The sequence below is a fragment of the Strigops habroptila genome, chromosome 6 (assembly GCF_004027225.2).
Source record: "Strigops habroptila isolate Jane chromosome 6, bStrHab1.2.pri, whole genome shotgun sequence".
Lineage (NCBI taxonomy): Eukaryota > Metazoa > Chordata > Aves > Psittaciformes > Psittacidae > Strigops > Strigops habroptila.
In genome coordinates this window covers 29,176,563-29,197,970 of record NC_044282.2, presented here as the reverse complement: position 1 = coordinate 29,197,970, position 21,408 = coordinate 29,176,563, and the positions used below count along the sequence as shown (strand labels likewise).

General features: G+C 41.1%; 1 protein-coding gene and 1 long non-coding RNA gene across 7 annotated transcripts in view; one reads left to right on the top strand and one right to left on the bottom strand.

Annotated features, from left to right (window-relative positions):
* Positions 1-12,329, bottom strand: part of PHIP (pleckstrin homology domain interacting protein) — a 106,886-nt gene extending 94,557 nt beyond the window's left edge. For 4 of the 6 annotated variants that reach the window (XM_030490333.1, XM_030490330.1, XM_030490331.1 and 1 more), the window contains exons 1-6: positions 12,030-12,329; positions 11,839-11,897; positions 11,624-11,653; positions 11,401-11,460; positions 610-760; positions 399-497 (exon numbers count right to left, since the gene is read on the bottom strand). In XM_030490333.1, coding sequence (XP_030346193.1) covers positions 399-497; positions 610-760; positions 11,401-11,460; positions 11,624-11,653; positions 11,839-11,897; positions 12,030-12,075 — 445 coding nt within the window. In that variant the 5' untranslated portion in view covers positions 12,076-12,329. Of the gene's footprint in view, positions 1-398; positions 498-609; positions 761-10,767; positions 10,792-10,886; positions 10,911-11,400; positions 11,461-11,623; positions 11,654-11,838; positions 11,898-12,029 lie in introns of those variants that run through there. The other 2 variants (XM_030490337.1, XM_030490336.1) reach the window with 2 other exon arrangements.
* Positions 12,330-12,742: 413 nt separating this feature from the next.
* LOC115609727 lies at positions 12,743-15,064 on the top strand. Its single transcript, XR_003991973.1, has 2 exons — positions 12,743-13,054; positions 13,346-15,064. It is a non-coding gene; the product is annotated as an uncharacterized LOC115609727 (long non-coding RNA).
* The last annotated feature ends 6,344 nt before the right edge of the window (positions 15,065-21,408 follow it).

The window sequence follows — 21,408 nt, the reverse complement described above, 5'->3', positions numbered from 1 at the left end:
ATCACTCGTTCTCCCCAGCAATAGGTGCAGGCCACATTCTCCTGGTTTTAAGTTGTTATATACTACTAATTATTTATCTACTGACAGCTTTACTACATCTTTAAGGAAGTTTTATTCGTATGCATTCGCTGCTGAAATATATTTTATTTCACTTGATACTTCAAAGACAAAATTAACTTCAGAGCAGAACTAGTATACTAATTTACAATACCCATTTTTTTCCCCACATACAAACCGGCAAATATGACAACACATCTTAATAAAAAGGATACTAAATGTAAGGTACATGACACAAACAAGGTCAAATACACACAGCACTACTACTTAGCTCTTATCCTCACAATAATCAATCAACCTGGGAGTTAGGTAATAGTAATGCCAGAATAAAACTGACTTACCTATACTAGGTGGACTGCCATAATTTACAGGGGACTCTGGAGGCCTTCCACAATGTAGCGCAGCAAGAGCAGATCCCTTCCACACAACATGTTTGCAACCTGTTTTAGAAAAAATACACAAACAAAATGTAGGCAAGCGTTTTTTCGTGCAAAAATGCAGAAGAGGCATGAAATATCAAGAACTCTCAAAATTCTCATAAATTTTTCATACTTTTGTTTGTACGAAGCAAAGACTGTCTGCCAGCTCCTAATAATGTCTGCACTCCAGGGACACTTTGGGGAATTTCTTGCTCTAGAAGCGGTCCAAGTCGATGGCATATTTGAAGCAAGTGGTCAGGTGCCAAGTGTCTGTAGTATTTCACCTATTATATGAAAGAGCAAACAAAACATTTGCTAAAAAACCCCCGTATTTTTGAAGACTTACTGGGGGTTTTTTTTCCAAATTGTTACACAAATTCGCAGGAAAATCATAGTATATTACGGATAAAAACAAATAACGACCTTTAAGTAAACTAATTCATTCCAGCTGGTCCTAATTACTTCTTCTATTCAACACATGCCACTTTGCACAGAGAACTGTTGGTATTTTCCACTTTCTGACTTTAAGGCACAGTTGGTCACAGACTAATAAGCTCCCTTACATTTTGTATTGTGATTATAAAGTATATAGTCAATAATATATTTAAATAGTGATCTGGTCAATATGAGTTACTCTAAGATAAAGATGAGACAAAGACTGTAAGAACAGCAACACCATTCTACGGTTGTATTTACAGAATTCTTGGAAGATCCACATGCACCAAATAAATAACGCAGCTTTGTAGAAGACAATGCAAAAACACCCTCCCTCAACCTATCGAAGTTACAAGACTCTGCTGTAGCTCCACAACTGGATTTTTTTTTTTTAATCCTGAAAATGTTGGCTTAGGCAATTTAATTTTAAAATTGGTATGCATGATCCTCTATTAGGCTACAAACATGACTAGTTTTGGCAACTGCTCATCGTTTTCAATGGCGCAGTATCAAAACAAGCTCCTGTTATCAGCAAAAGAGCTTCTCGCCACTTGATTATAGCAATGTTGAACGAGTGTTAATGACTGACCAGACAAAACCAGTTCGTTCTTTTGAACTACTATAATTCTAGATCAGAAGACCATCTTACATAGGAAGGGAAAAAAAGCTTCAAACGTGCCAACAGTACAATCCTATTAATATATAGCTCTTGGTTAAGAAATAGCATTTTTAAAATGCATAAGCTATTGTCAGCTTAGACAATAACAAAGCATATTTAAAGTAATAAAATTAGGAAGGAGGATAGAAACTCAGTTTTCTTCAGTTCTTGTACAGGATTTAGTGTGTAGTAGTTTTATCCTTCACACACAGCCTGAAATAAGTCTTCACAGTTTTACTTTGCAGAAACAAGGGAAGAAATAAAAGAAAAAAAGGCACTGCAGTAAAAGCTTGTGATGTTTTGTTACTCTGCAACTAGAGAAGGCCTTGACTGACATTTTAGGCAGAATGATGCTTCTATGTTACACCTAATTAACAGGAATTTACCTCATTCTCAACAAATGTGCTCCTATCTTGCTGACACACTGCAATCGCTTCATGTACTCCAGTAGTTTGTTAACATAAAGAATGCTGATGTCTGAAAACGAGACTCTGGAAAAGCCTTGCTTACACCAGTAATTCCCACCACCACCAACACAACCTTCTAGTGAAGGAGGTGAAGTTCTCTCTTTTGCTCCTGCTGTGGTTCAACCCAACCGGCAGCTCAGCCCCACACAGGCGCTTGTTCACTCCCCCTCAGTGCAGTGAGGGAGAAAAATCATAAGGGTAAAAGAAAGAAAGCCCGTGGGTTGAGATAAAGACAGTTTAACAGGTAAAGCAAAAGCTGCAGGACAAGCAAAGCAAAACAAGGAATTCATTCACTACTTCCCATTGGCGGGCAAATGTTTAGCTGCTTCTAGGAAAGCAGGGCTTCCCTTCTGGCAATTATGTTACATCTGTAGAAGGCCTTGCAAGCTGCCGCAATTTGACTCCCTAAAGGTTAACTTGCATGAATCTTGTAAGTCATTTAAAAAAAGAAAAAGCCTTTTCTTAAAAAAAGGATTATTTTTTTTTTATCAAGTTACAGTTGATTGTACAGATCAGCTCTTCAAAATGGCTAAATTCAACATCATTAGACAGGGGCCCTGTTAGAAGAGCGTCAAAAAATTATCTACTCAATTCAGAACTTGCTATTCTGATTCATTTTTCTTATCAGTAAGATGCAAACAGAACTTGAGGTTTTTTCCTACTTACAGGAGGAATCACAGTCAAAATACATGCTTGAGAGCCCTAAAATATTAGAATAGCCGTAACAGGTGACAAAGCTACGTATGTTTCTGCCACCAACAGCCCTGATTAATTTCCTGAGCTTTTATTCCCCTCCTCTACTACCAAAAGGAGCACAAAAACTTAAATACTGCCCTTTGCATAATTCTATCTGAAAACAGACTTCACATCTGCAGAACCTAAACTTATCTCTCAAAGACTAATAATTATTGAATTTTTTGTTTCACCACAAGTATTAGAACTACGTATGCAATTCAGTTGTCATTTTATCCTGCTCAAGAACCTTCCGTTTTACACATCCTCACAAATGCACAAAATCTAAAGTAAATGAAGCAAATCGGCTTTGACACATTCCGAAACTACAGCGAGCTGACATCTTGAGTCATACTTCTCATGATTTGTCATAAGCAATGTGTTCATTTTTTATTTTAGCAGAAACGAGGTAGGCTCAATTCCTCGTGCAGTTTTTAAAGGAAACGTTTTGGAAAGGGAGATCTATTTGCATTACTCTTGATCATGCCTATTAAAGATCTTAATCCATACTTTACACCCACACTATAGTCTCTCCTCATGTAAGTCCATTTGTGTCAAAACAGCTATTTATACCAAATTACGCAGTAGTTTTATGATGCTTCTGCACAGCATTTGTCTGAATACTGCTACTAAGCAGCATCTGCAAGCAACTCATTAACAAACTGATTCAACAATACTAAGTGAGCTGTACCCTTAAAAAAAACCAAAACAGAGTGACACTGGCCATCTAAACAATTCTCAGTTCCAGAAAGTTTATACAACTTTATTTTAAAAATAAAAATGTAAGCTGTAAAATCCGCTACGGAAAAACCCTCTTATTTTGTTATGGGTTTGATTTTTCTTTCCCTTTTTGTCGTTTTATAAAGTAGTAAATGGTGGAACTGGAATATTTATTAAAACCAGGCTATTCAGTAAGTTTTCTCCAGGTGTAGTACTTTCTTCTCCATCAGAAAAAAAAAAAAAAAAATTTTTCTTTAAAAAATATTAATAGAATATTTCCAGTTGAAAGAGACCTACAGCAATCTTCTAGGCCAACTGCCTGACTACCTCAGGGCTGACCAAAACCTAAAGCATGGTATTAAGCACATTGTCCAAATACCTCCAACACTGATGGGCTTGGGACCACCTCTCTAGGAAGCCTGTTCCGGTGACAATTTGTATGTGTGACTATCAGCGTTACAGTAAAGTCACAAATAAAGCGCGTAACCGGAATTCACCTTAATCCCGATTCCTCCCTTTTGAGAAAGGGAAAACAAAACAAAGAAAAACCACAGTGTTACAGCAACAACTCAAGAAAGGACAAGGTAAGGAAGTCTTTTATTTAATACATTAAACAACAGAGTGGCTTGAAAGCTAAAATTATTTACATTTTTCTAAAGTGCAACCTATCAGGAGATAATTCTTGCACTGACAAACCGTAAAAAGACGCTAGAACCAACGTAAAATACACCTACCACCCTGAGTCCTTCTCCTAGAACAATTAACAACAAAGAAAACCAATCCTTGTCAAGAGTACTTTCAAGTCAGATTTCAGTGACAAAAGATATAAAATTATTTTTTAAAAGGACACTTTACAAGCTTTGTCAGAAACAGGAAAGCTTATGACAACGCAATAGAATGATGGAAATTTGTCTCGATATCAATCTCTGATACCAAGAGGAGAAAATAAAAGCAAAAGGTAAAAAAACCCTAACAGATGTATAAGTATTTAAAATTCACACAGCTCTAAATGAAAAGCGAGAACTGGACTCTACGAACAGGAATTTTTAAATTTTATGCCAAAACTGTGATGTCAAACCGCACCAGGGTTGGTTTTTTTTTTCTCTGCCAATCCTGCCTACCTGAATCTCTGGCTGGTTTCTTTCCTCCTCCTATTAGACTACCCGCAACATTTAGTTCTGCTCTTTCTTCCAACAGAAATGCACAGAAGATATGCTTTTTAAGTATAACAATGAGCTCTGGTTTTGTTCAAATAGACTTTCCACACAGACTTTTCAAACGGACAAGTTAACATTTCTTCAACATTAATAAGAAATCAGAACCCTGTTAGCAAGTACAAAAAATTACAGATCTTAAGCACAAACAATATTTTCTAGAAAATAAACAGCAGCATTATCCTCAACTTGACCCTTTACCTACTACCTCCAACTTTACTTATACCAAACAAACAGCATGGGAATACACAAAATGCAGCTACACGGCTATTTGGACAAACGTTCAAATCTTTATTACCTTTGAAACAGACCTAAGTGCTTGTATTTTCATTCTGCATGACTCTGCAGAATAATTCAGCATCAGAATCACAGTGAATGCATGAACAGAATCATGATTTGATCTAGACTCTTTAGTTAAATTTGTAATACATAATGCAGTTATTCACTGCCAGTGTTTTAGGCATCAATTTAAATATGACCCTATTCTGGATTCTGCTCTAAGCACTAGGCATACGGAAACGTTCTCCAATGTACTGTTGTTGGGGGTTCCCCTCCTCCCCATGCTAACAGTTAACATGCTTAACTACAAGTCAGATTGTAAATATCTTTCAGAAAAACACATTTCCACACAAGGACATTTAACAACAAAATCCAGAGTCAGTCAGCTACCTACGTTTCAAGATGCGAGAGCTCTACCTTGCCAATACCAGCAGCTATCGTGGCTTTAACTATTCTGCTATGTAACATATTACCCAAAACAAGCTCCAATTGAATTACAGTAACTGTTGTACTATATCAAACCATCAATCTAATAAAGTACGCTGTACCACCAGCAAGTGCCTTATCACTTTAAAATTAGGAATTGCAATGAAGTGCAATTACTTTTCCCTGAAGGATTCTCTTTTTTTTTTCTTCCTTTGGGGGGCTGGAGGGGCAGAACAACAAACAGGGAGAGGAGAATTGGAGAATTAACCGTTTTCCCCAAAGTATGTTTATTTCTCATGTACTTTCTAATTATCTTTGAGCTAGAAGTATATGGATACTTCACCATGATTTCCTATAGGAATGCCTCTTATTTTAATGCCTGATTACTTTTTGTCTAATGAAATAACACTTTTTCAATACCTAAAGGGGGCCTACAAGAAAGCAGAAGAAGGACTTTTTACAAGGGCATGTAGTGACAGGACAAGGGGAAATGGCTTTAAACTGAAGCAGGGTAGATTTAGATTAGACATGAGGAAACAATTCCTTACTGCGAAGGCAACGAGGCACTGGCACAGGTTGCCCAGAGAAGCTGTGGCTGCCCCATCCCTGGCAGTGTTCAAGGCCAGGCTGGACGGGGCTTTGAGCAACCTGCTCGAGTGGAAGGTGTCCCTGCCCGTGGCAGGGGGGTTGGAACTAGATGATCTTTAAGGTCCCTTCCAACTCAAACCATTCTGTGATTCTATGAAACAGACCTATATGAAACCAGCCATCCCAAGAACATACTAGTTTTCCCAACTATTTAACACTTTAAAGAGATGTGAGGTCAGAGCACATAAAAAACTTAAACATTAGCATAAACAGACTGTGGCAAGCTTGATATTTACCATGAGAAGGTATGAAGAGGAGCAGCATTTTCAACCTTATGAACTAAGACATTCACCTACGCCTATTACTGTTAGATTACCTATACCTATTTGCCTATCTTAAGCTCATTCATCTGGGGGGTTTTGTGGGGTTTTTGTTACTTGGTTTGTTTTTTTAATAAAAGGTACACCTTAGAAACTTGATATACCTCTTTATCCCATCTCTCATCAATGTTCCTTAGTTTCAGTTTGAAAGAAGTAGCACAAAACAGTTCACTTAGCTAATCCTCTCGATTATCCATGGAATGAACATATGTGTGGTATTTTGCGCAATGAACAGTTCCTCCTCATCAAAATGTAATAGTTTGAACAGACAGGCTCTAACATCACCTAAATTTCCCAGGTAAGGCAATAATCCGTAGAAATGTTTGTCTTTTAGAACTAAAAGGAAATCATTTAAGTTGATGTATGTCCAACAGAAGCACTGACGATGAGACCAAAAACACGGCTATGAATCGCAATGATTTCACGGGTTTTCTTACCTCCAGTCTTTCAGAACACCTTCCAAAGCACTGTATAGACTCTCCCCAAAATACTGTTAATAACAGAAACTAGATGATGACACAGCTCTCTGATTCAATGCAAGTTTTATTTTTGCACCCCATTTCTTTGAATACCTTTACAGCACATTTCCTGAAGAAAAAAAACTCTTATTATCTGGTTACTCATTAAGAAACAGAATTATTAAACAGTAACCACAATGCTGCCTAAAAGACTTCTACTATGTTGGTAAAAGTCTTTCAGGCACTGTATTTCATTGTTTGTGTAATGGACTTAGTGTCCCAGTGCCACAGATACGCTGTAACTTCACATACATTTGCATAACCAAAAAGAACAAACAGCGGAATGGCCTGAAAATAGCCATTCTGACATTTCCACTTTGAATCACATTTAATAATTGTGGGCAGGGGAAGAGAAAAGGACAAATGTGAGCAAAATAGTAATAAACTGTTCTGTTCCTGAGAACAAGGCACGCTGCCTCCTAAGCCTATCACACCGCCTTCCTATTTCTCCCTCCTCAACCACCACCAACATGAATAAAATTCTAATTCAACAGTGAAAATGACAGTTACATTAATATTTTGGACAAGAAGAAGTTAACTCATACACAGTATGATGCTTATACCCTAGAAGACCTTTAACATAATAATTAAAAAAAACAAAACAAACAAAAAAACCCACACCAAAAATCCTCCAAAAAAACAACAAACAAAAAAATCCAGCCAGCCTCTATGGTAGCTCTAAATTGTTGCTGCGAATCTAAATGTTCACCCATCTGAAGTCCGCTCTGCTCCCAAAAGGAGCAACCCCAACACACTGCCAAAACCCTCCACGCGCAGTCCTATCACGTCCCTCAATGTGCTAGTAGGATACAGGTTGCTGCACGCAAGATGAGAGCTGAACCATCTGAAAATGATTTTTGTACTGTGCATTTTTCAGACAGTTCAGCTCCCTTATCTGACTAACCGTGCGCTGGGATGAGCACCCCTGCCCACACAAAGGATGCTGCAGACATGCACAGCTTTCATCTGCAGCGTACAATTAGAGCAAGCTACACGCACACCGAAACTGCAATGTGAAAAAACAATTACCCTGGAGTCAAACGATGATGCACACCACAGCTCGTGCATATGTCAAGGCCCTAGCAAAGGTGCTTTAAAGCCTAACCACACAACACTTAAACAACATCTTTAACCACAATCTATAAACAATTTGCAGGGCTGCCTTGCTCTCCTGAAGGGAGCTGCTAACTCCTAAAACTCCTCAATTTCTGCCCCCCATCATGAGAAATCCTCAGTCTTTCAAAAAGAAGAGAAGAACAGCTGGCTTACCATTAATATGTCTCAACTAATGCAAGAGAACACAAAACATCTTGAGATCTGTTGCTGGAGAATCCCACCACCCTTGGTACACCCAGACTGAGACTAACCTACCCGTGTACTCAGTTCTCAGACAGTGTTTGGTTATCACACAAACAGACATCTTAATACTGACAACACAAAAATGAGACTGGCGCTCTGAAATGAGAAACTGTGCTCTCAAAGAGAGATTCAAATGGTTTATATATACCACAAATGGTGGCCATAGAAAAGTATACTAGGGAAATAGTATACTTCTGAATTCAAGAAAGATCACTTCAGAATGTAAACTGTATTATAATAGCACTTCTGAACACATTTATTTTCCTGTAGCATTACAAGCACGCACAGCATGGTGCTAGCTTATAAGATGATGAAACATTTACTTTCACTGACCAAACACAAAAATGGAAGTAATTTACAAGATGTAAATTGCATGGAATTTAACATTATTTGCACAAATTAAGTGACAGAAATAAAGTATCTAAGGCTGTGAATTTTAGTCTAATAGCAGAAACTTAGCTCTAATAAGAATTCCTAAGTAAATGTTTTCAAAACGAGAACAAAACCAGGAACAACATCATCACTTTAAAATATATGTACCTTAATAGATGCATAATAAAAGGCATGATTTTGCAAGCAACAAGACAGAGCCTGGGATTAAATTCCACCCCTGTTACACAGAACCTTTATTCCCTTCAAGAGCACACGTCAGACATCCAACACTACATTTACGGGTATTTTTATTTCTTAGCTTTTCTCCCTTCAGCTCCTTCTATGAAGTTTACTGAAAGCTCAAGGCTTTCAAGTCTGAGAAGCGGTACCAAAACATGACAAAAAATGCTGTCTCCAGAAAGAAGCAGCAGCATCTTAAAGCTGGAAAAAAAATTTTAATAATAATAAAAAAAATAATAAAAATGGAGAAACAGATGAGCTTATCATCACCCCCTATCTTAACAGATTCCTTGGTTTAAAATAAGCAATTTTTGTTTAACGAAACAAGACATTGTGAAAAACATTTCTTTTGTATGAAATGTAACTGCCACACTGCAAACACGCTTCCGTGACAGCTTTCACAAGCCTAAAATGTAAAGCAATACAAAGTTCACATATCTTTGACAACTGAAGCAAGAGCAGAGAGAGGATGGAGAAAAGCATCAAGAACAAAGTAACCAATTTCTTTCCCCCCTTCTCCCAACACATAGGTAGGGACAAAGTGGAAAAGGGCATATAAATGTTTATCTGGAAGTCTAAGGAAACTGTTAGGAACTGAAGACTATGAAAAGAGAAAGGCTCTTGTCAGCATCTCATTGCCTGATGTCTGTACCCAGGATAGAGTCCAAATTTTGAGGAAGTACACCTTATCTCATTACATATCTATTCTGACTAAATACCTACATTCCAACAAACAATACATGTTTCTTGGAAACAAGGGTCTGAATGAACTTATTTCTCATCAAGTCTTCCTACTTCAACCTTCAAAATGCCTTTTTCCTCACTTTCTCTTTTGTCACATCCTTTCATATTCTGACTATACAGAAGAAACCCAAATCCATTCTACACTAAGAGTACACCTGCAATTCTTCACAGTTTATTGGAAAAAAAGAGAATCATGGGAAGTTTTACCAACCAACTTCTGACTATTGTTTGAAATAAATAATATGGCCTCACAGTCTTACAAGTGGGTAGACAAAGCACAATATATAATGCAAAAGTATCAGCACTCTGAAACTCCCTGTCGAATTTCTTGATGATCTTTCATTTCAGGAAAATTGAAAACTATAGGTATTTATTGGTATAAATCTGTTTTCAACAAGTCAGCTGCTATCAGTTCTTCCGCACCACATGCATTAAAGTGCCTGGGCGAATCCACCTCTTGCTCCAGAGAAAACTAATGCAGTAAGTAAACCTGTTCCAACTGTAATAACTACCTATGATTCGTACTGTAACATTAATAATATAACTAAGATAACATATGTGCCTTTATATATGTATTTACTGGACGCATTACAGATGGAGACTGCTCTGCCTCCTTTTGTGTGAGCTCGAAAGTTCTCTGGCCTAAGTCTCAGAAGTACTGGAGCTCGGAACTGCCACAACCAATCAGAAAGCCCAAAGGGACACCTTGCTTTGATGCCTATAATAAGCAAGGCTCAATCTGCCTCTGAAATCTTATTCAGAAATCCAGAGACTAAATTACACAACAGTGCACCTGTAACAAAAACAATACTAGCAACAAGTTGCTAACAGACACAATCCAGACATCTTAATTGCTGTTTTCCCAACTACTGCAGTTCACAGTATAATAAAGAAAAAAGAAAAAATACACAGGCCCCTCTCAGCTAGCAAGAGCTATACCACTTATGCTGCCAGTACTTTCTTTTAAATCACTAATGTACACCCGAGATGAAAAGCACACACTGGGAATTAGCAGAAAATAAAACAAAAGGGGGAGGTGTGGAACGGACGACACCACCACGTAAGTCACATTTGTGATGTGAATCTGTGAACCGGTTATTCCTACACACCGGATACACTGTATAAAAACTTCAAACCGATACAACGCAGGGGCACACACCGCACCGGGAAGGACACCCCGAGCCGACCCGACTCCCAACCCGCCGTGTCGATCCCAACCCGTAACAAAACGGCGAGAGGAATAAAGCCCTCGCTCAGCACAGCGGCCCGGGTCCCGGCCTCTCCCGCTGCCCACCGCGGGGCCCGTGCGCGGCAGCGCCGGCGGCGCGGAGGCATTGTGCGTGCGGGCGGCGCTGCGCGGAGCGGCGGAGAGCGCCCCCTCCTGCCGGCGGCGCGGCCCCGGCCGCCCGCCCGCTGCCGGCGCTGGCCCCGCCCCGCGCCGCGCCGCTCGCTCTCGCCCGCCCGCGCCGCGTCCATGACGTACCTCTGTTTGCAGCCGGCGAGGCCGCGCCGGGGCTCGGGCGCTTGTTGTTATTTACCCCGCGCAGGCGGCACCGGCGGGACCCCCGCGGCTGCCCCCGGGGCAGGGAGGGACGAAGACGAGGTTATGTCAAAAAAATAAAATAAAAAAAAAAAAAAATTCTCCCAAGTTTTTTTTTTCTTTTCTTTTTTTTCTTTTTTTAAGTTGTAATTTTTTTTTTTGCGGGAAATTCAATTTTTTCATAGGGCTGCTCAGGGAGAGTGAGGGGAAAAGAAAAACCACCCAACTTTGCCCGCCGCGCCGGCCGCTTACCAGGTTCTCGTAGCTGCGGGGATGCTCCTTGCCCGTCCAGTCGGTCCGCTTGGGCAGCAGCTAGGGGAGGGCAGAGAAGACGCCCCGTGAGCGGCTCCCCTCCCTCGAGCAGCCCCCCGGCAGCGGCAGCGCCCCGGGATGGGGCGGGGGAAGCGGGAGAGAGCGAGGGAAGGGGGAGGGAGGCCGCAGGCGGGGCGAGCGCCGGGTGCGCGGCGCCGCTTACCTCTTTCTCCGCCACTTCTCGGATCAGGACCTGCAGCAACAAAAGGGATGAGGGGATGTGTTGAGAAAACGGGGGCGGCTTTTAAAAAGAAGGAAATAGGGAGAAAGCGGCGCCCGATCCGCCGCCCTGCCCGGCCGCCCCCTCCCCGCCAGGCCCGGCGGCGCCATCCATCCCTCCCTCCCTCCATCCCTCCCTCTCCATCCCTCCATCCCTACCTGAGCCGCTTGCTGGCAGGGTCCGTCCTCCAAAAAGCGAGCGATGAGGAAGTAGAGCTCTGCGGGGAGAGGAGAGGCGGTGAAGGCTGCAGCTCGCCCCTTCCCCGCGGGCTTTTCTTTCTTCCCCCCTCCCCGCCGCCCCTCTCCGGCTCCCGCCGCCCCGCACGGCGGCTCCCGCGGCACTCACTCACCCGCTCGCAGCTCCGCCGTGTGCCTGCTGCCGCCGTCCCCGGACATGGCGAGGCGAAAACCGGGGAGGGGAGGGGGGGGAAAGGGGGGGAGGGAGGCTCGGGCCGCGCTCCCGCGGCAGCGTCGGGTCCCAGCGAAACGCGCCCGCCCGCCCGGTAGCTGTCACTGTTCGTTCACCAGGAAGAGTGTCGGCTCCACCATTCAACCCACGGGCAGGAGGAGGAAACAACTCACACCGACCCGCCGCCAACGCCGCCGCCGCTGCTGCTGCCGCTGCCGCCGCCGCCGCCGCCGCCGCCGCCGCCAGCCAGCGCGAGCGAGCGCGATTCCTCCGCACGGAGAAAGAGTCCCCTCCTCCTCCTCCTCCTCCGCGCCCCCCGCCTCAGCCCTCCCGGCCCCTCGCTCCGCGCCGAGCGCGCCGCCCCTCCTCCCCCCGCTCCCTGCGCCCCTCAGTCCCCGGAGCCCGGCGGCGGCCAGGCGGGGAAGGGGGGGGGTGGGGGGAAACCCGCGTTCTCTTGCCCCCTCTCCCGCCCTGCCGCCGCCGCCGCGGCGGTCCCCGGCGCTGCCCGGCTGAGGGGAGAAGGGGCGAGGGCGAGCGCTACGTGTTTATTAGCGGGCGGGCTGAGGCAGAAGATGTCGGAGCGGCAGAGGCGGGGCGGGCGGGAAGGCGGCTGGCTGGCGGCTGAAAGGCGCTTTCTCTGCGAGGTGCGGGCGGCCGGAGCGCGGAGGGATACGACGCACGGGGAGGAGGGGCAGCGGCGATTCGCGGTGGCGGTGGCGGCGGGGCTGGAAGTTACCGAGTTGCGGTGTCGCAGAAAGGGGAAGCGAACGGAGCCAAAATGCCCCCGGGGAGCGCGGCCCCGCTGGGGAGGCGGGCTGAGGAAGCCTGGCCCTGCCCCCCTCCGCCGCCCGCCGCGGCTCCCCCAGCCCCCGTAGCCAGGCTCCTCCCGGGCGCGGGGCTCCGGCGGCCCCGGGCTCCCTCAGCGCCCGGCGGGGCCTCGGGGCGCGGCGGGTTTGGCATCTGCGCGTAAGTGCCGGTGTCACGCGTTGTTGGGTCTCGTTCTTGCAACATCGTGCCCTGGGCCGGGTTCCTGCTTTGGGGTTGGGGGGAGTGGGAGCCCCAGCAAGCCCCAAACAACCCGAAACGCGGGTTTTTTGCGTTGTTTGTCAGGCGGCAGCGCTGCCTGGGGCCGGGTCTCGGCCACGGAGAGTGACGAGCTCTCAGGGTGCTCCCTTTCAGAACTTTCCTTAAAAAAAAACCCAAACCCGAACAGCTAATAACCGTTTTATTCATTGTTCTTGCCGCCAACCACATCAGACACGCCGGACTGACGAATCTTGTGGCTTCTAGGAGCGATGGCAAGAGGAGTGTTGTCAACGCGAGGACAAGCGAGGGATGGTGATGCCTGCAACCTATGGCTGAACTGGAGGTAATTCACTAGCGGATCAATAACGTAACCGAAGGTTCCTGAAAGGCTGCAACATTGTACAGAGCCTGATTAGAGATTAAACCATTGATTTATTTAATGTTTGGTAGCTTGACGATACCGAATAAACGCTCTGATTCGTGCTAGAACTGTTTATTTGCTGCTTGCAGTCATAAAGGAAAAGGAAATAAAAACAAAGCAAGTAATTTTTGCTTTGTTTAAAGGTAATTATCGTTACCACTGATAACTACCTTTAAAAAAAATCCGTAACCGATGAGGAAGGGGTATAAAGGAGCATAATTACTTTATGGCTTGCAATGCATCTGTGCTTTCTAAGGTCGAGTTTGGGCCTTGCCAGAACAAACGCGCTTGTGGACAATAAGAGTGAATGTAGCAGGAATCGGTGTAAACAGGGGAAGCTGTCATTTTTTAGTATTTATTTTGCCCCGTTTATTAACTAATGTAACTCGTGAGGCAAAGCCGAAAGTGTGTTTGAAATTATGGAGGAATTAGACAAAGAACGCTTTGTGTGTAAGACCCTGAAGCTCACGACTGTATAACTTTTAACAAAATTCGATTTCAGCCGTGTTTCTGTGCAGCTGAGGGGAGGCTGAGTTGAACATTTTTACATGTACGTTTCCAAGCCTCTGAGTTTGGTGTACGAGCCTCTTGCTTGAGCTTTGTGCTGGGCACGGTGAGAAAGCTGCTGCGGCCACACTTCGGCTTTATTGGACAAACATATCCGTGGAAGGTTAGAGAAGGGAGGCTGAAATGTCAGATATTTCCATGAAGTCGTGTTACAGAAAGTGATAGAAATCAGATTCATGTAGCAGATGCCGAGTCGCTATGCATTTTGACATACTGTTATAGAATGTCCTAAAAATTATTAAAATTGTAATCTAGCATGTGGGCTAATCATCAGGGTAAATGTATTTTGTAGGATAGGGGGTTTTTTTAAGATGTAAACTCGTGCGTTCTGGATTTGATCACTTTATCTGTAGTGAGGCTCACTTTATATATTTACAAATGTATGTGTGTCTCCCTTTTCCCAGTTTTTCTAACAATAACTGCTCCGTGTTCCAGCTTTATTTTAAATCCACACGTCACATAATTGAAGTGGCAATGAAATCATATTTACCATTTAATAAAGATTTAAAACATTAAGTGACTTGTCTTTTATTAGCGATGTAAAATATGTATTGTAGTATCTCTCGTAGGTGGTTCTCACAACAAAGGGCCACATGAATAATGCGATTAACATTTTATTTTCCCTCGATGTTTACATAAAATATACTTCTGTATGGCATCACTAAAACTAGAAACTGAAGAACAGAGAAATTATAATAGTTAAAAGAGTCTGAAAGTAGAGGAAAACTGTCCTGAATATACTGAACTTCTCTCTTCTTTTGGCAACTCACAACTTTTCCTGATGCAGTTTAAAATACAGCCCACAGTATCAAAATGTTGCTGGTGTTTTGACTGTAAAATAAGGATTGTGTCTTTTATTTAACTATTGTAAAGCGCTGAGCAAAATGGAACCCCAGTCCCTGACCTGAACTCAAGCACTGCAGTACTAAAATAATATTCAACAAACAGGTTTTGCAAACATACATTCTGCCTCTCCTGACAGGTGAAACCTGATGGGGGGTTTTGTTTATTTGTGGCTTAATGTGGAAATCACACAGGCCACGGGAGAAGATGCAGGATTATTATTGTTTGGTAGCGTGTGTTAGAATGAGTTTAAGAATTCCTGCAGCAGTAACAAATATTCCATTATTTTTTTGGAGATGTTTTAAAAGTTTAAGTTTGTTGATTTTTTTTTTTTTTTTCTTGTGCCCTGTTGCAGTCAAATTGAGGATATTTGTTATGTACGCAAGTGGAGAAAAATATCCTAATCTCTCAATTTTTACTACCTCGCTTGTTTTGCTTTCAAATAATTCCTTTTCTTTTATGTGATCTTGTCACCTGCCTTTATCGTTAAGTAAAGCTACATCAGTTCTGCTTTGTCAGTGAGATCTAGTATTTTTTAGGAGGTATTTCTACTCCGAAAGGTCTGCATTAGAGGAAAAAAAAAAGTTATAGTAGTAATGGAATTATTTTCCTTTTTTCAGCTATAAAAATTGTTTGAGTTCAAAAGAAAATCTCATATAATTTTAATCTAAAAATTTAATTGGTTTAACATCTGATAGTTTTACATATTCTTTTTGCCAATGTCGTGTCCTGTTACTTTGTGACTTCTAAATGTGAATATTCATGTGTTCACTAAAATAATTTTACAAAAAATCAAGAGTAAAGTTTACTCTGTTCTGCTGTACATAAAGCTGATTGATACATAAAATTTACAGTCAGTTATGGACACATCCCAAGGGTTGTTTGTTGGCTTGGGGTTTTTTTTTCCCCTACCTTGGCCTTATATGTTTTTTTTCTTCTCCTCCCCCTTTCCCAGAAAGTGCTATAAGCACTGTAAGTATCCAAGTATTTGGATTCTCTTGAATTACTGGTTACTTTTGATGTAGTATCTTTGGTTTCTTCTTGATTTTTGTGTACCTCGATAGTTTGGGGATTTTTTTTAACTGACATTTCTTCCCCTCGTAATTGTTTATATCAGTTTGTACGGTTTAATAGCTTGCAACCAGCAAGTGTGCTACTTGAAACTTAATGGTAGCAGTTCTCAAGAAGGAAATACTTTGTTTCTTGTGAGATTTGCTCTTTATAGACAAAGGAAAGTATTTAGGGTTTGTAAATTCTCAAGCTGAACAATGTAGCTAAATATCTGAAGCATGATATTGGTGGGGGGTGGAGGGGGAAATGGTTGCTTGAGAGCAACATAAAGCAATGACTAAGCTTTCCTCAAGTTTCGTTGGTGGTTTGTTTGGGGGGTTTTGGTGGGTTTTTTTCACCTCAGATGAGAATTATCGCTACCAGTTGCTTCCCTTTTTGTGACTGTTAATTCTTACACTTGAAACCAACCAATAATCTCACAAGGGCAAGAAGTGAGTGATGGAACTTAGGAGGCCAGCCAACTTTTTTTATTATTGTCACATACATTAAACATCTGCAGAAAGAACCAAATATGCCAAAATAAAATACCACTGAGTAAACTCATCCTGTAGTCTTAAACAATGTCTTAAACAATAACCTACAATTTAACTGTCTTCACATCAAAATTCTTTTAGCCTACAGTTTAACAAAGCATCTTTACAGCAAAATTCTTTCGGATACTCACTTGTTCGTGGTTCATGCCAAGAATATATCCTTTCTGCACCTTGCAGTGGTAACCTGAATTTTCAACTGTGGAGTTCCTTACAGAGTGCTTAGCCACTGTGTATTCTGCCCATATCAGATACTAAATAGCAAACTGTATTCTTCTGCTCTTTACCTTTCTTTCCTTTTTCAGTGCACCCATTACCATAGATTCTGGATGCCTTCCCACTCCAACCAAAACACTTCTTTACCTTGCTTCTCCTTGTTGGTGAAAAGCAGTGTAGAGTTAGGTATCTGTGTTACCCAAACCACCATCTGCACTGACAAATTAAACATCTTTTAAAAGCACATGCAAAGATTAGTTTCTGACAGGCAGGTTTCTAGGTGTCCTCCTCATGTGCAGGTAGAAGAGTAAAGCAAAATCAAGTCACTTAGGAAGACATAATTTATTTTTGTGTAAAAATAAATAATAAACCACAAATCTACTATTGAGCATCTGAAAGTAGATCTAGATGTCATTTATATTTTGAGCAGTAAATGAGTCTAGTCGAAATTCATCCAATAACCCTAAAAATCTCTTTAGGATGTTGTTACCCAAATAAACTTGAATCACACCAGCCGTGGTGCTCTTTCAGTTTCACTATTATATCTTTCAGTACAAAAAACTTCCCTTACAAAGAGAAACTAAAAATTAGCCCTTCGTAATTCCTACTGAATAAAGGAATTCTACTGGTTTATGGTGGGGTTTTGTTTGGGGTTTGCTTTGTTTTGTTTTAAAGCAATTGAATTTGTGCTCCTGTATTTCATGAAAGACCTTCGATTAAACTTACTGCATCAGTTTGACAGTACAACTTTCTGTGCTGAATACATTCCCTCATTATCCAGGGAACTTTGAGAAAATGATTGAACTGCTGTGCTTAATTGTTTGCTATTGGGCCTTTCTTCGCAGAGAATCTTGGATGTTTGCCATGTTCAGTTTCACATCCATTTGATGGCCAAAGTTTTCTGAGAATTCTAAGGATTATGTGGGGGTTTTTTTAAGCAGAGCTTTAAAAAAATTAATTTTGGAGGAGGGCTGCTCCATGACAAAAATAGGAGCAGAAAAAAAGAATGTTTACTATGGTGCTTTGTATATTGGTAATTATTTTCTTAGGTTATTGCTTTTGAAAATGCTTGCTGTTACTGCACTTTCTGGTAAGGTATTCCAGTATGCTAAAGCAAACTCTGTGGAGCAGAAGATTCTCAAAATGAGGTGTACCATTGATGTGTTTTACTGGTTTCATATTAGAGTTCTAAGTCTGAGAAGACTTACTTTAAGTCTTATGTGACAGATGTTATTTATATTGATAAATGATAAAGTTTCATAAGAAACAATTTAATGGTGTCCTTCAGTGGCTATTTATCTTAATGTTTCTCTAAAGTTTCTTTGGATTTCTGCTTAACCCAGTTTGAGGGCCATTTGTGATTTGGGGTTTGGATTTGATGGTTTTTAGTTACAATAGTAGCTGGTTAGAAATCTATGCAACTTTTCAAAATATAGATGAGGGTTTATTTATCTGACTTTTCAGAACGGAGCTGGTTATCAGTAGCTTTGGTATAAACTTGGAATTTCACTGAAGCTAATGCAGTGGGCTATTAAAGATTTACGTCTATGTAATAACTTGAGCCATTCTGTCATTACTGTTATCAGAGATATAGTCTAATATACTTGTTAATGTGTAATTACAGGAAAGACTGAAGGAAGAATATTTCAGTGTTTACTCATTGTGCAATTTAGATAAAACCAGAGGAGGCCATAAGAAATATCAGAGAGATCTACCCAGAGAAGAGATGAGCAGAACCATGTAGGCAAAAATTTGTGATATTACATTCAAAATAATCTATTGGAAGAAATAATACAAGTCAGTCATGTTCCTTCCAGGCTCCTAAACCAGTGTAAGAAAAAAAGCTATATTTGACAGCTGGTAGTAAATAAATTAAAAACACCTTTCTATTTATTACAGATTCAACATTGAGAATATGGTAATTTTTTTCTAGAACTCTTAAAATTAAACCAGTCAAACAGAATAATGATACACCTTCTGTTGGAATACTGTGTTGAGTCATTCACCGTATCTCCAAAGAACTAGAGTTCAGAGATATAGGAGGAAAATAGTTAGGAACAAGAAAAACATACTCTAGGAATAGGATTAAAGAGCAAGGGAAATGGAATAAAATATTTGGCAGACGTAGTATTTAAGTATGGCATGCAAAATTTCTCTGTTTCACAGAAGATAAACCAGGATCTTCTTCAACTCCGGGACATAGTTCAAGAACTGAAGTAGTTGAACAATTTCAAATTAAAAATTACTTTTTTCCCCATCACAGAATACAGCCATCCCAGCCTTACTTTTTCCTCCAAAACCACTAACGCAAGAATTTTAGCAGTTTCCAGAAGAACTGCCACTTCTATAGGTAAGAATCCCGTGATAGTACAGATACGTAATTAGAAAGATCATTAGTCTGATCCAACATAGCCTTGTTGCTAGCTTTAAGACAACCCTTAGTTTTCCCCAAGTGTTCCCTTCTACTGTTGTTTGATTTCATTTAGAGCTGCGAAGTATTTTTATGTCTGTGTAGTTGGAATATCTGCTTTCCCCAAAATAGCAATGATGTAGTGAGAGTAGTACCAATATTTGCACTTACAGGAAAGATTTTAGTGCTGTTAGCATTGAACCATTTGGCTGACAGTGCCTACTTTGTGCGGCATATGTGATTTGTCAATCATCCATGAAATACACATCACTGCGATTCTGATCTCCATTTATTGTTCAGTCTTCTGAGAAAATACTGGGTTGCTGATCCAGATTTCTCAATATTTTGTATTCCTCTGTAGCATCTACTTGGTGCCTTGAAAGGATTATTTTGTATTTTTCAGTTTCCCCAGAGAATCTGTAGAAGAATTTTGGTGTGCCAGGTAGGCATGATGTACTAATTGAGATCTAAACTGTGTAAGGTAACCGCTGATTTAAAATCATTGAATCAACCTCTTGATTTTACGTATTTTAGAGTACCGCAGACAAGAAGTGTGATTAGATCAGAAATGACCCTTGCATATATGTGCTGCTGGTTATGTTTTTTGTTAGCTTCCTTCTTTTTAACTTACTACTAATGTAAGATGGAGATTGGCACATGTGCCTCCCTTTTCCCAGGTGAGGACCTACTGCAAGATTAAAAGACTGTGATCACTCCAACTCAACTAATGTGTAATTTTCCCATGCGGAGTGGAGCAGCTTATTTAACAGAGACTAAGAAGAACCGTTTTTCTAGGGTATTTACCCAGATGGCTAGCTCATTCTCTTCAGAGGTATACAAAATACGGGTTTCCCTTCCCTGTAGAAGAATTTGAGCTGAAGTTGGATCCCCCTGTGCATCAGAGTAGATGAAAACTAGAAAGTTGATAGATGAAAGGCACAACCGCCACTTGGTTGGGACCGTGCAAGCAAGATAAGCAGATTTGTGGATTGTGAGCTATTCAGAACAGGCAGCTTTGAGCGTGCTTGGAAACGTTCTTGATGCCCAGAAACTTTTACTATTGGAGAATTAAGTGTCTGCATTATGAGTGGTAAAATAATGTGAAGGTTATTTTAGTTAGACTGCTATACAGATTCTCACCCAGCATTGGGTCACCTTCTCATTGATAAGTGTTCTTGCAACAAGCTCTGGAGTATTAGCACACTGCTAGTTTCCACACGTGTACATTTTATTAAAGCTCAGACTTCCAAGATCAAATAAAAAAGGAATTGAACTTGATCTTTCAGCATCAAGTTTGACTACTACTAATTGCCTCTTGGCAGGTCCTTATAAAGCACTGAATAACACTAAAAATCAACTAATGTAAAGAAACACGGTATCTTACAAAGACTAGATTGAGCTTTTAAAGGAATACACAGGTATTTATTTTTAACTTAGTGCTAATTTTAGAGTTGGTTATTCTGGTTATAATAAAGCTACATTTATTTAGTCCACGTTATCAGGAGGGTTTTTTGTATACATGTTTGAAAGTGCTTTAAAAGAGAAATGACTGTGTAGGGTTCATTGACCTTTCCACCTAAATCCAACTAAATTTTGAATCACCTAGTTAAAATACAAGTCATGCCAGACCTGCATGTCAGCATTTGAGGAGTTGGGACCCTCCAAAGTCCTTATCTAAAATCACTGAGATTCTTTGTGCTTGCGTGCAGGGTATTTTTGTACTTAAGAAGCAGCTGAGCCATGTTTTAAGTTTTATATGTGAGAAATCAAAGCTGAGGTTTTCAGAGTTTACTTTGTCCTAGACCTGAGCAAGAAAGTAAAATAACAAATTCCCACAATTTGAGAAATAAAACCAGAAAACATGATTTCTCCCCTATAGTCTAATACAGTTCATAAAAATCATAGGGTTTGAGAAGAATAAGGCGGGGGGGGGAACTGTTGAGCTGCAAGAGGAATGAAAGGATCACATGCATCCTGCTAATCACATTTTCATCAGAACTTAATCTTTATTTCTCAAATTAAAGCTTAGATTTCAAGACATAGTTAAGTTTCAGAGCATTCTGAAAAATATGTTTTGTGCAAACAGAAAAGATTTGCCTAATAAATTATAAAAATATTCCCTGCAGAGCCTGCTAGTTGTCGGGTTTTTCTAGTTTTGGTTTTGCTGTTTTTAAGGGATGAACAAGGAGTTTAGAGAGAAAGTGAGAAAGTAGCAGATGAACCTGCCAAAGTGACC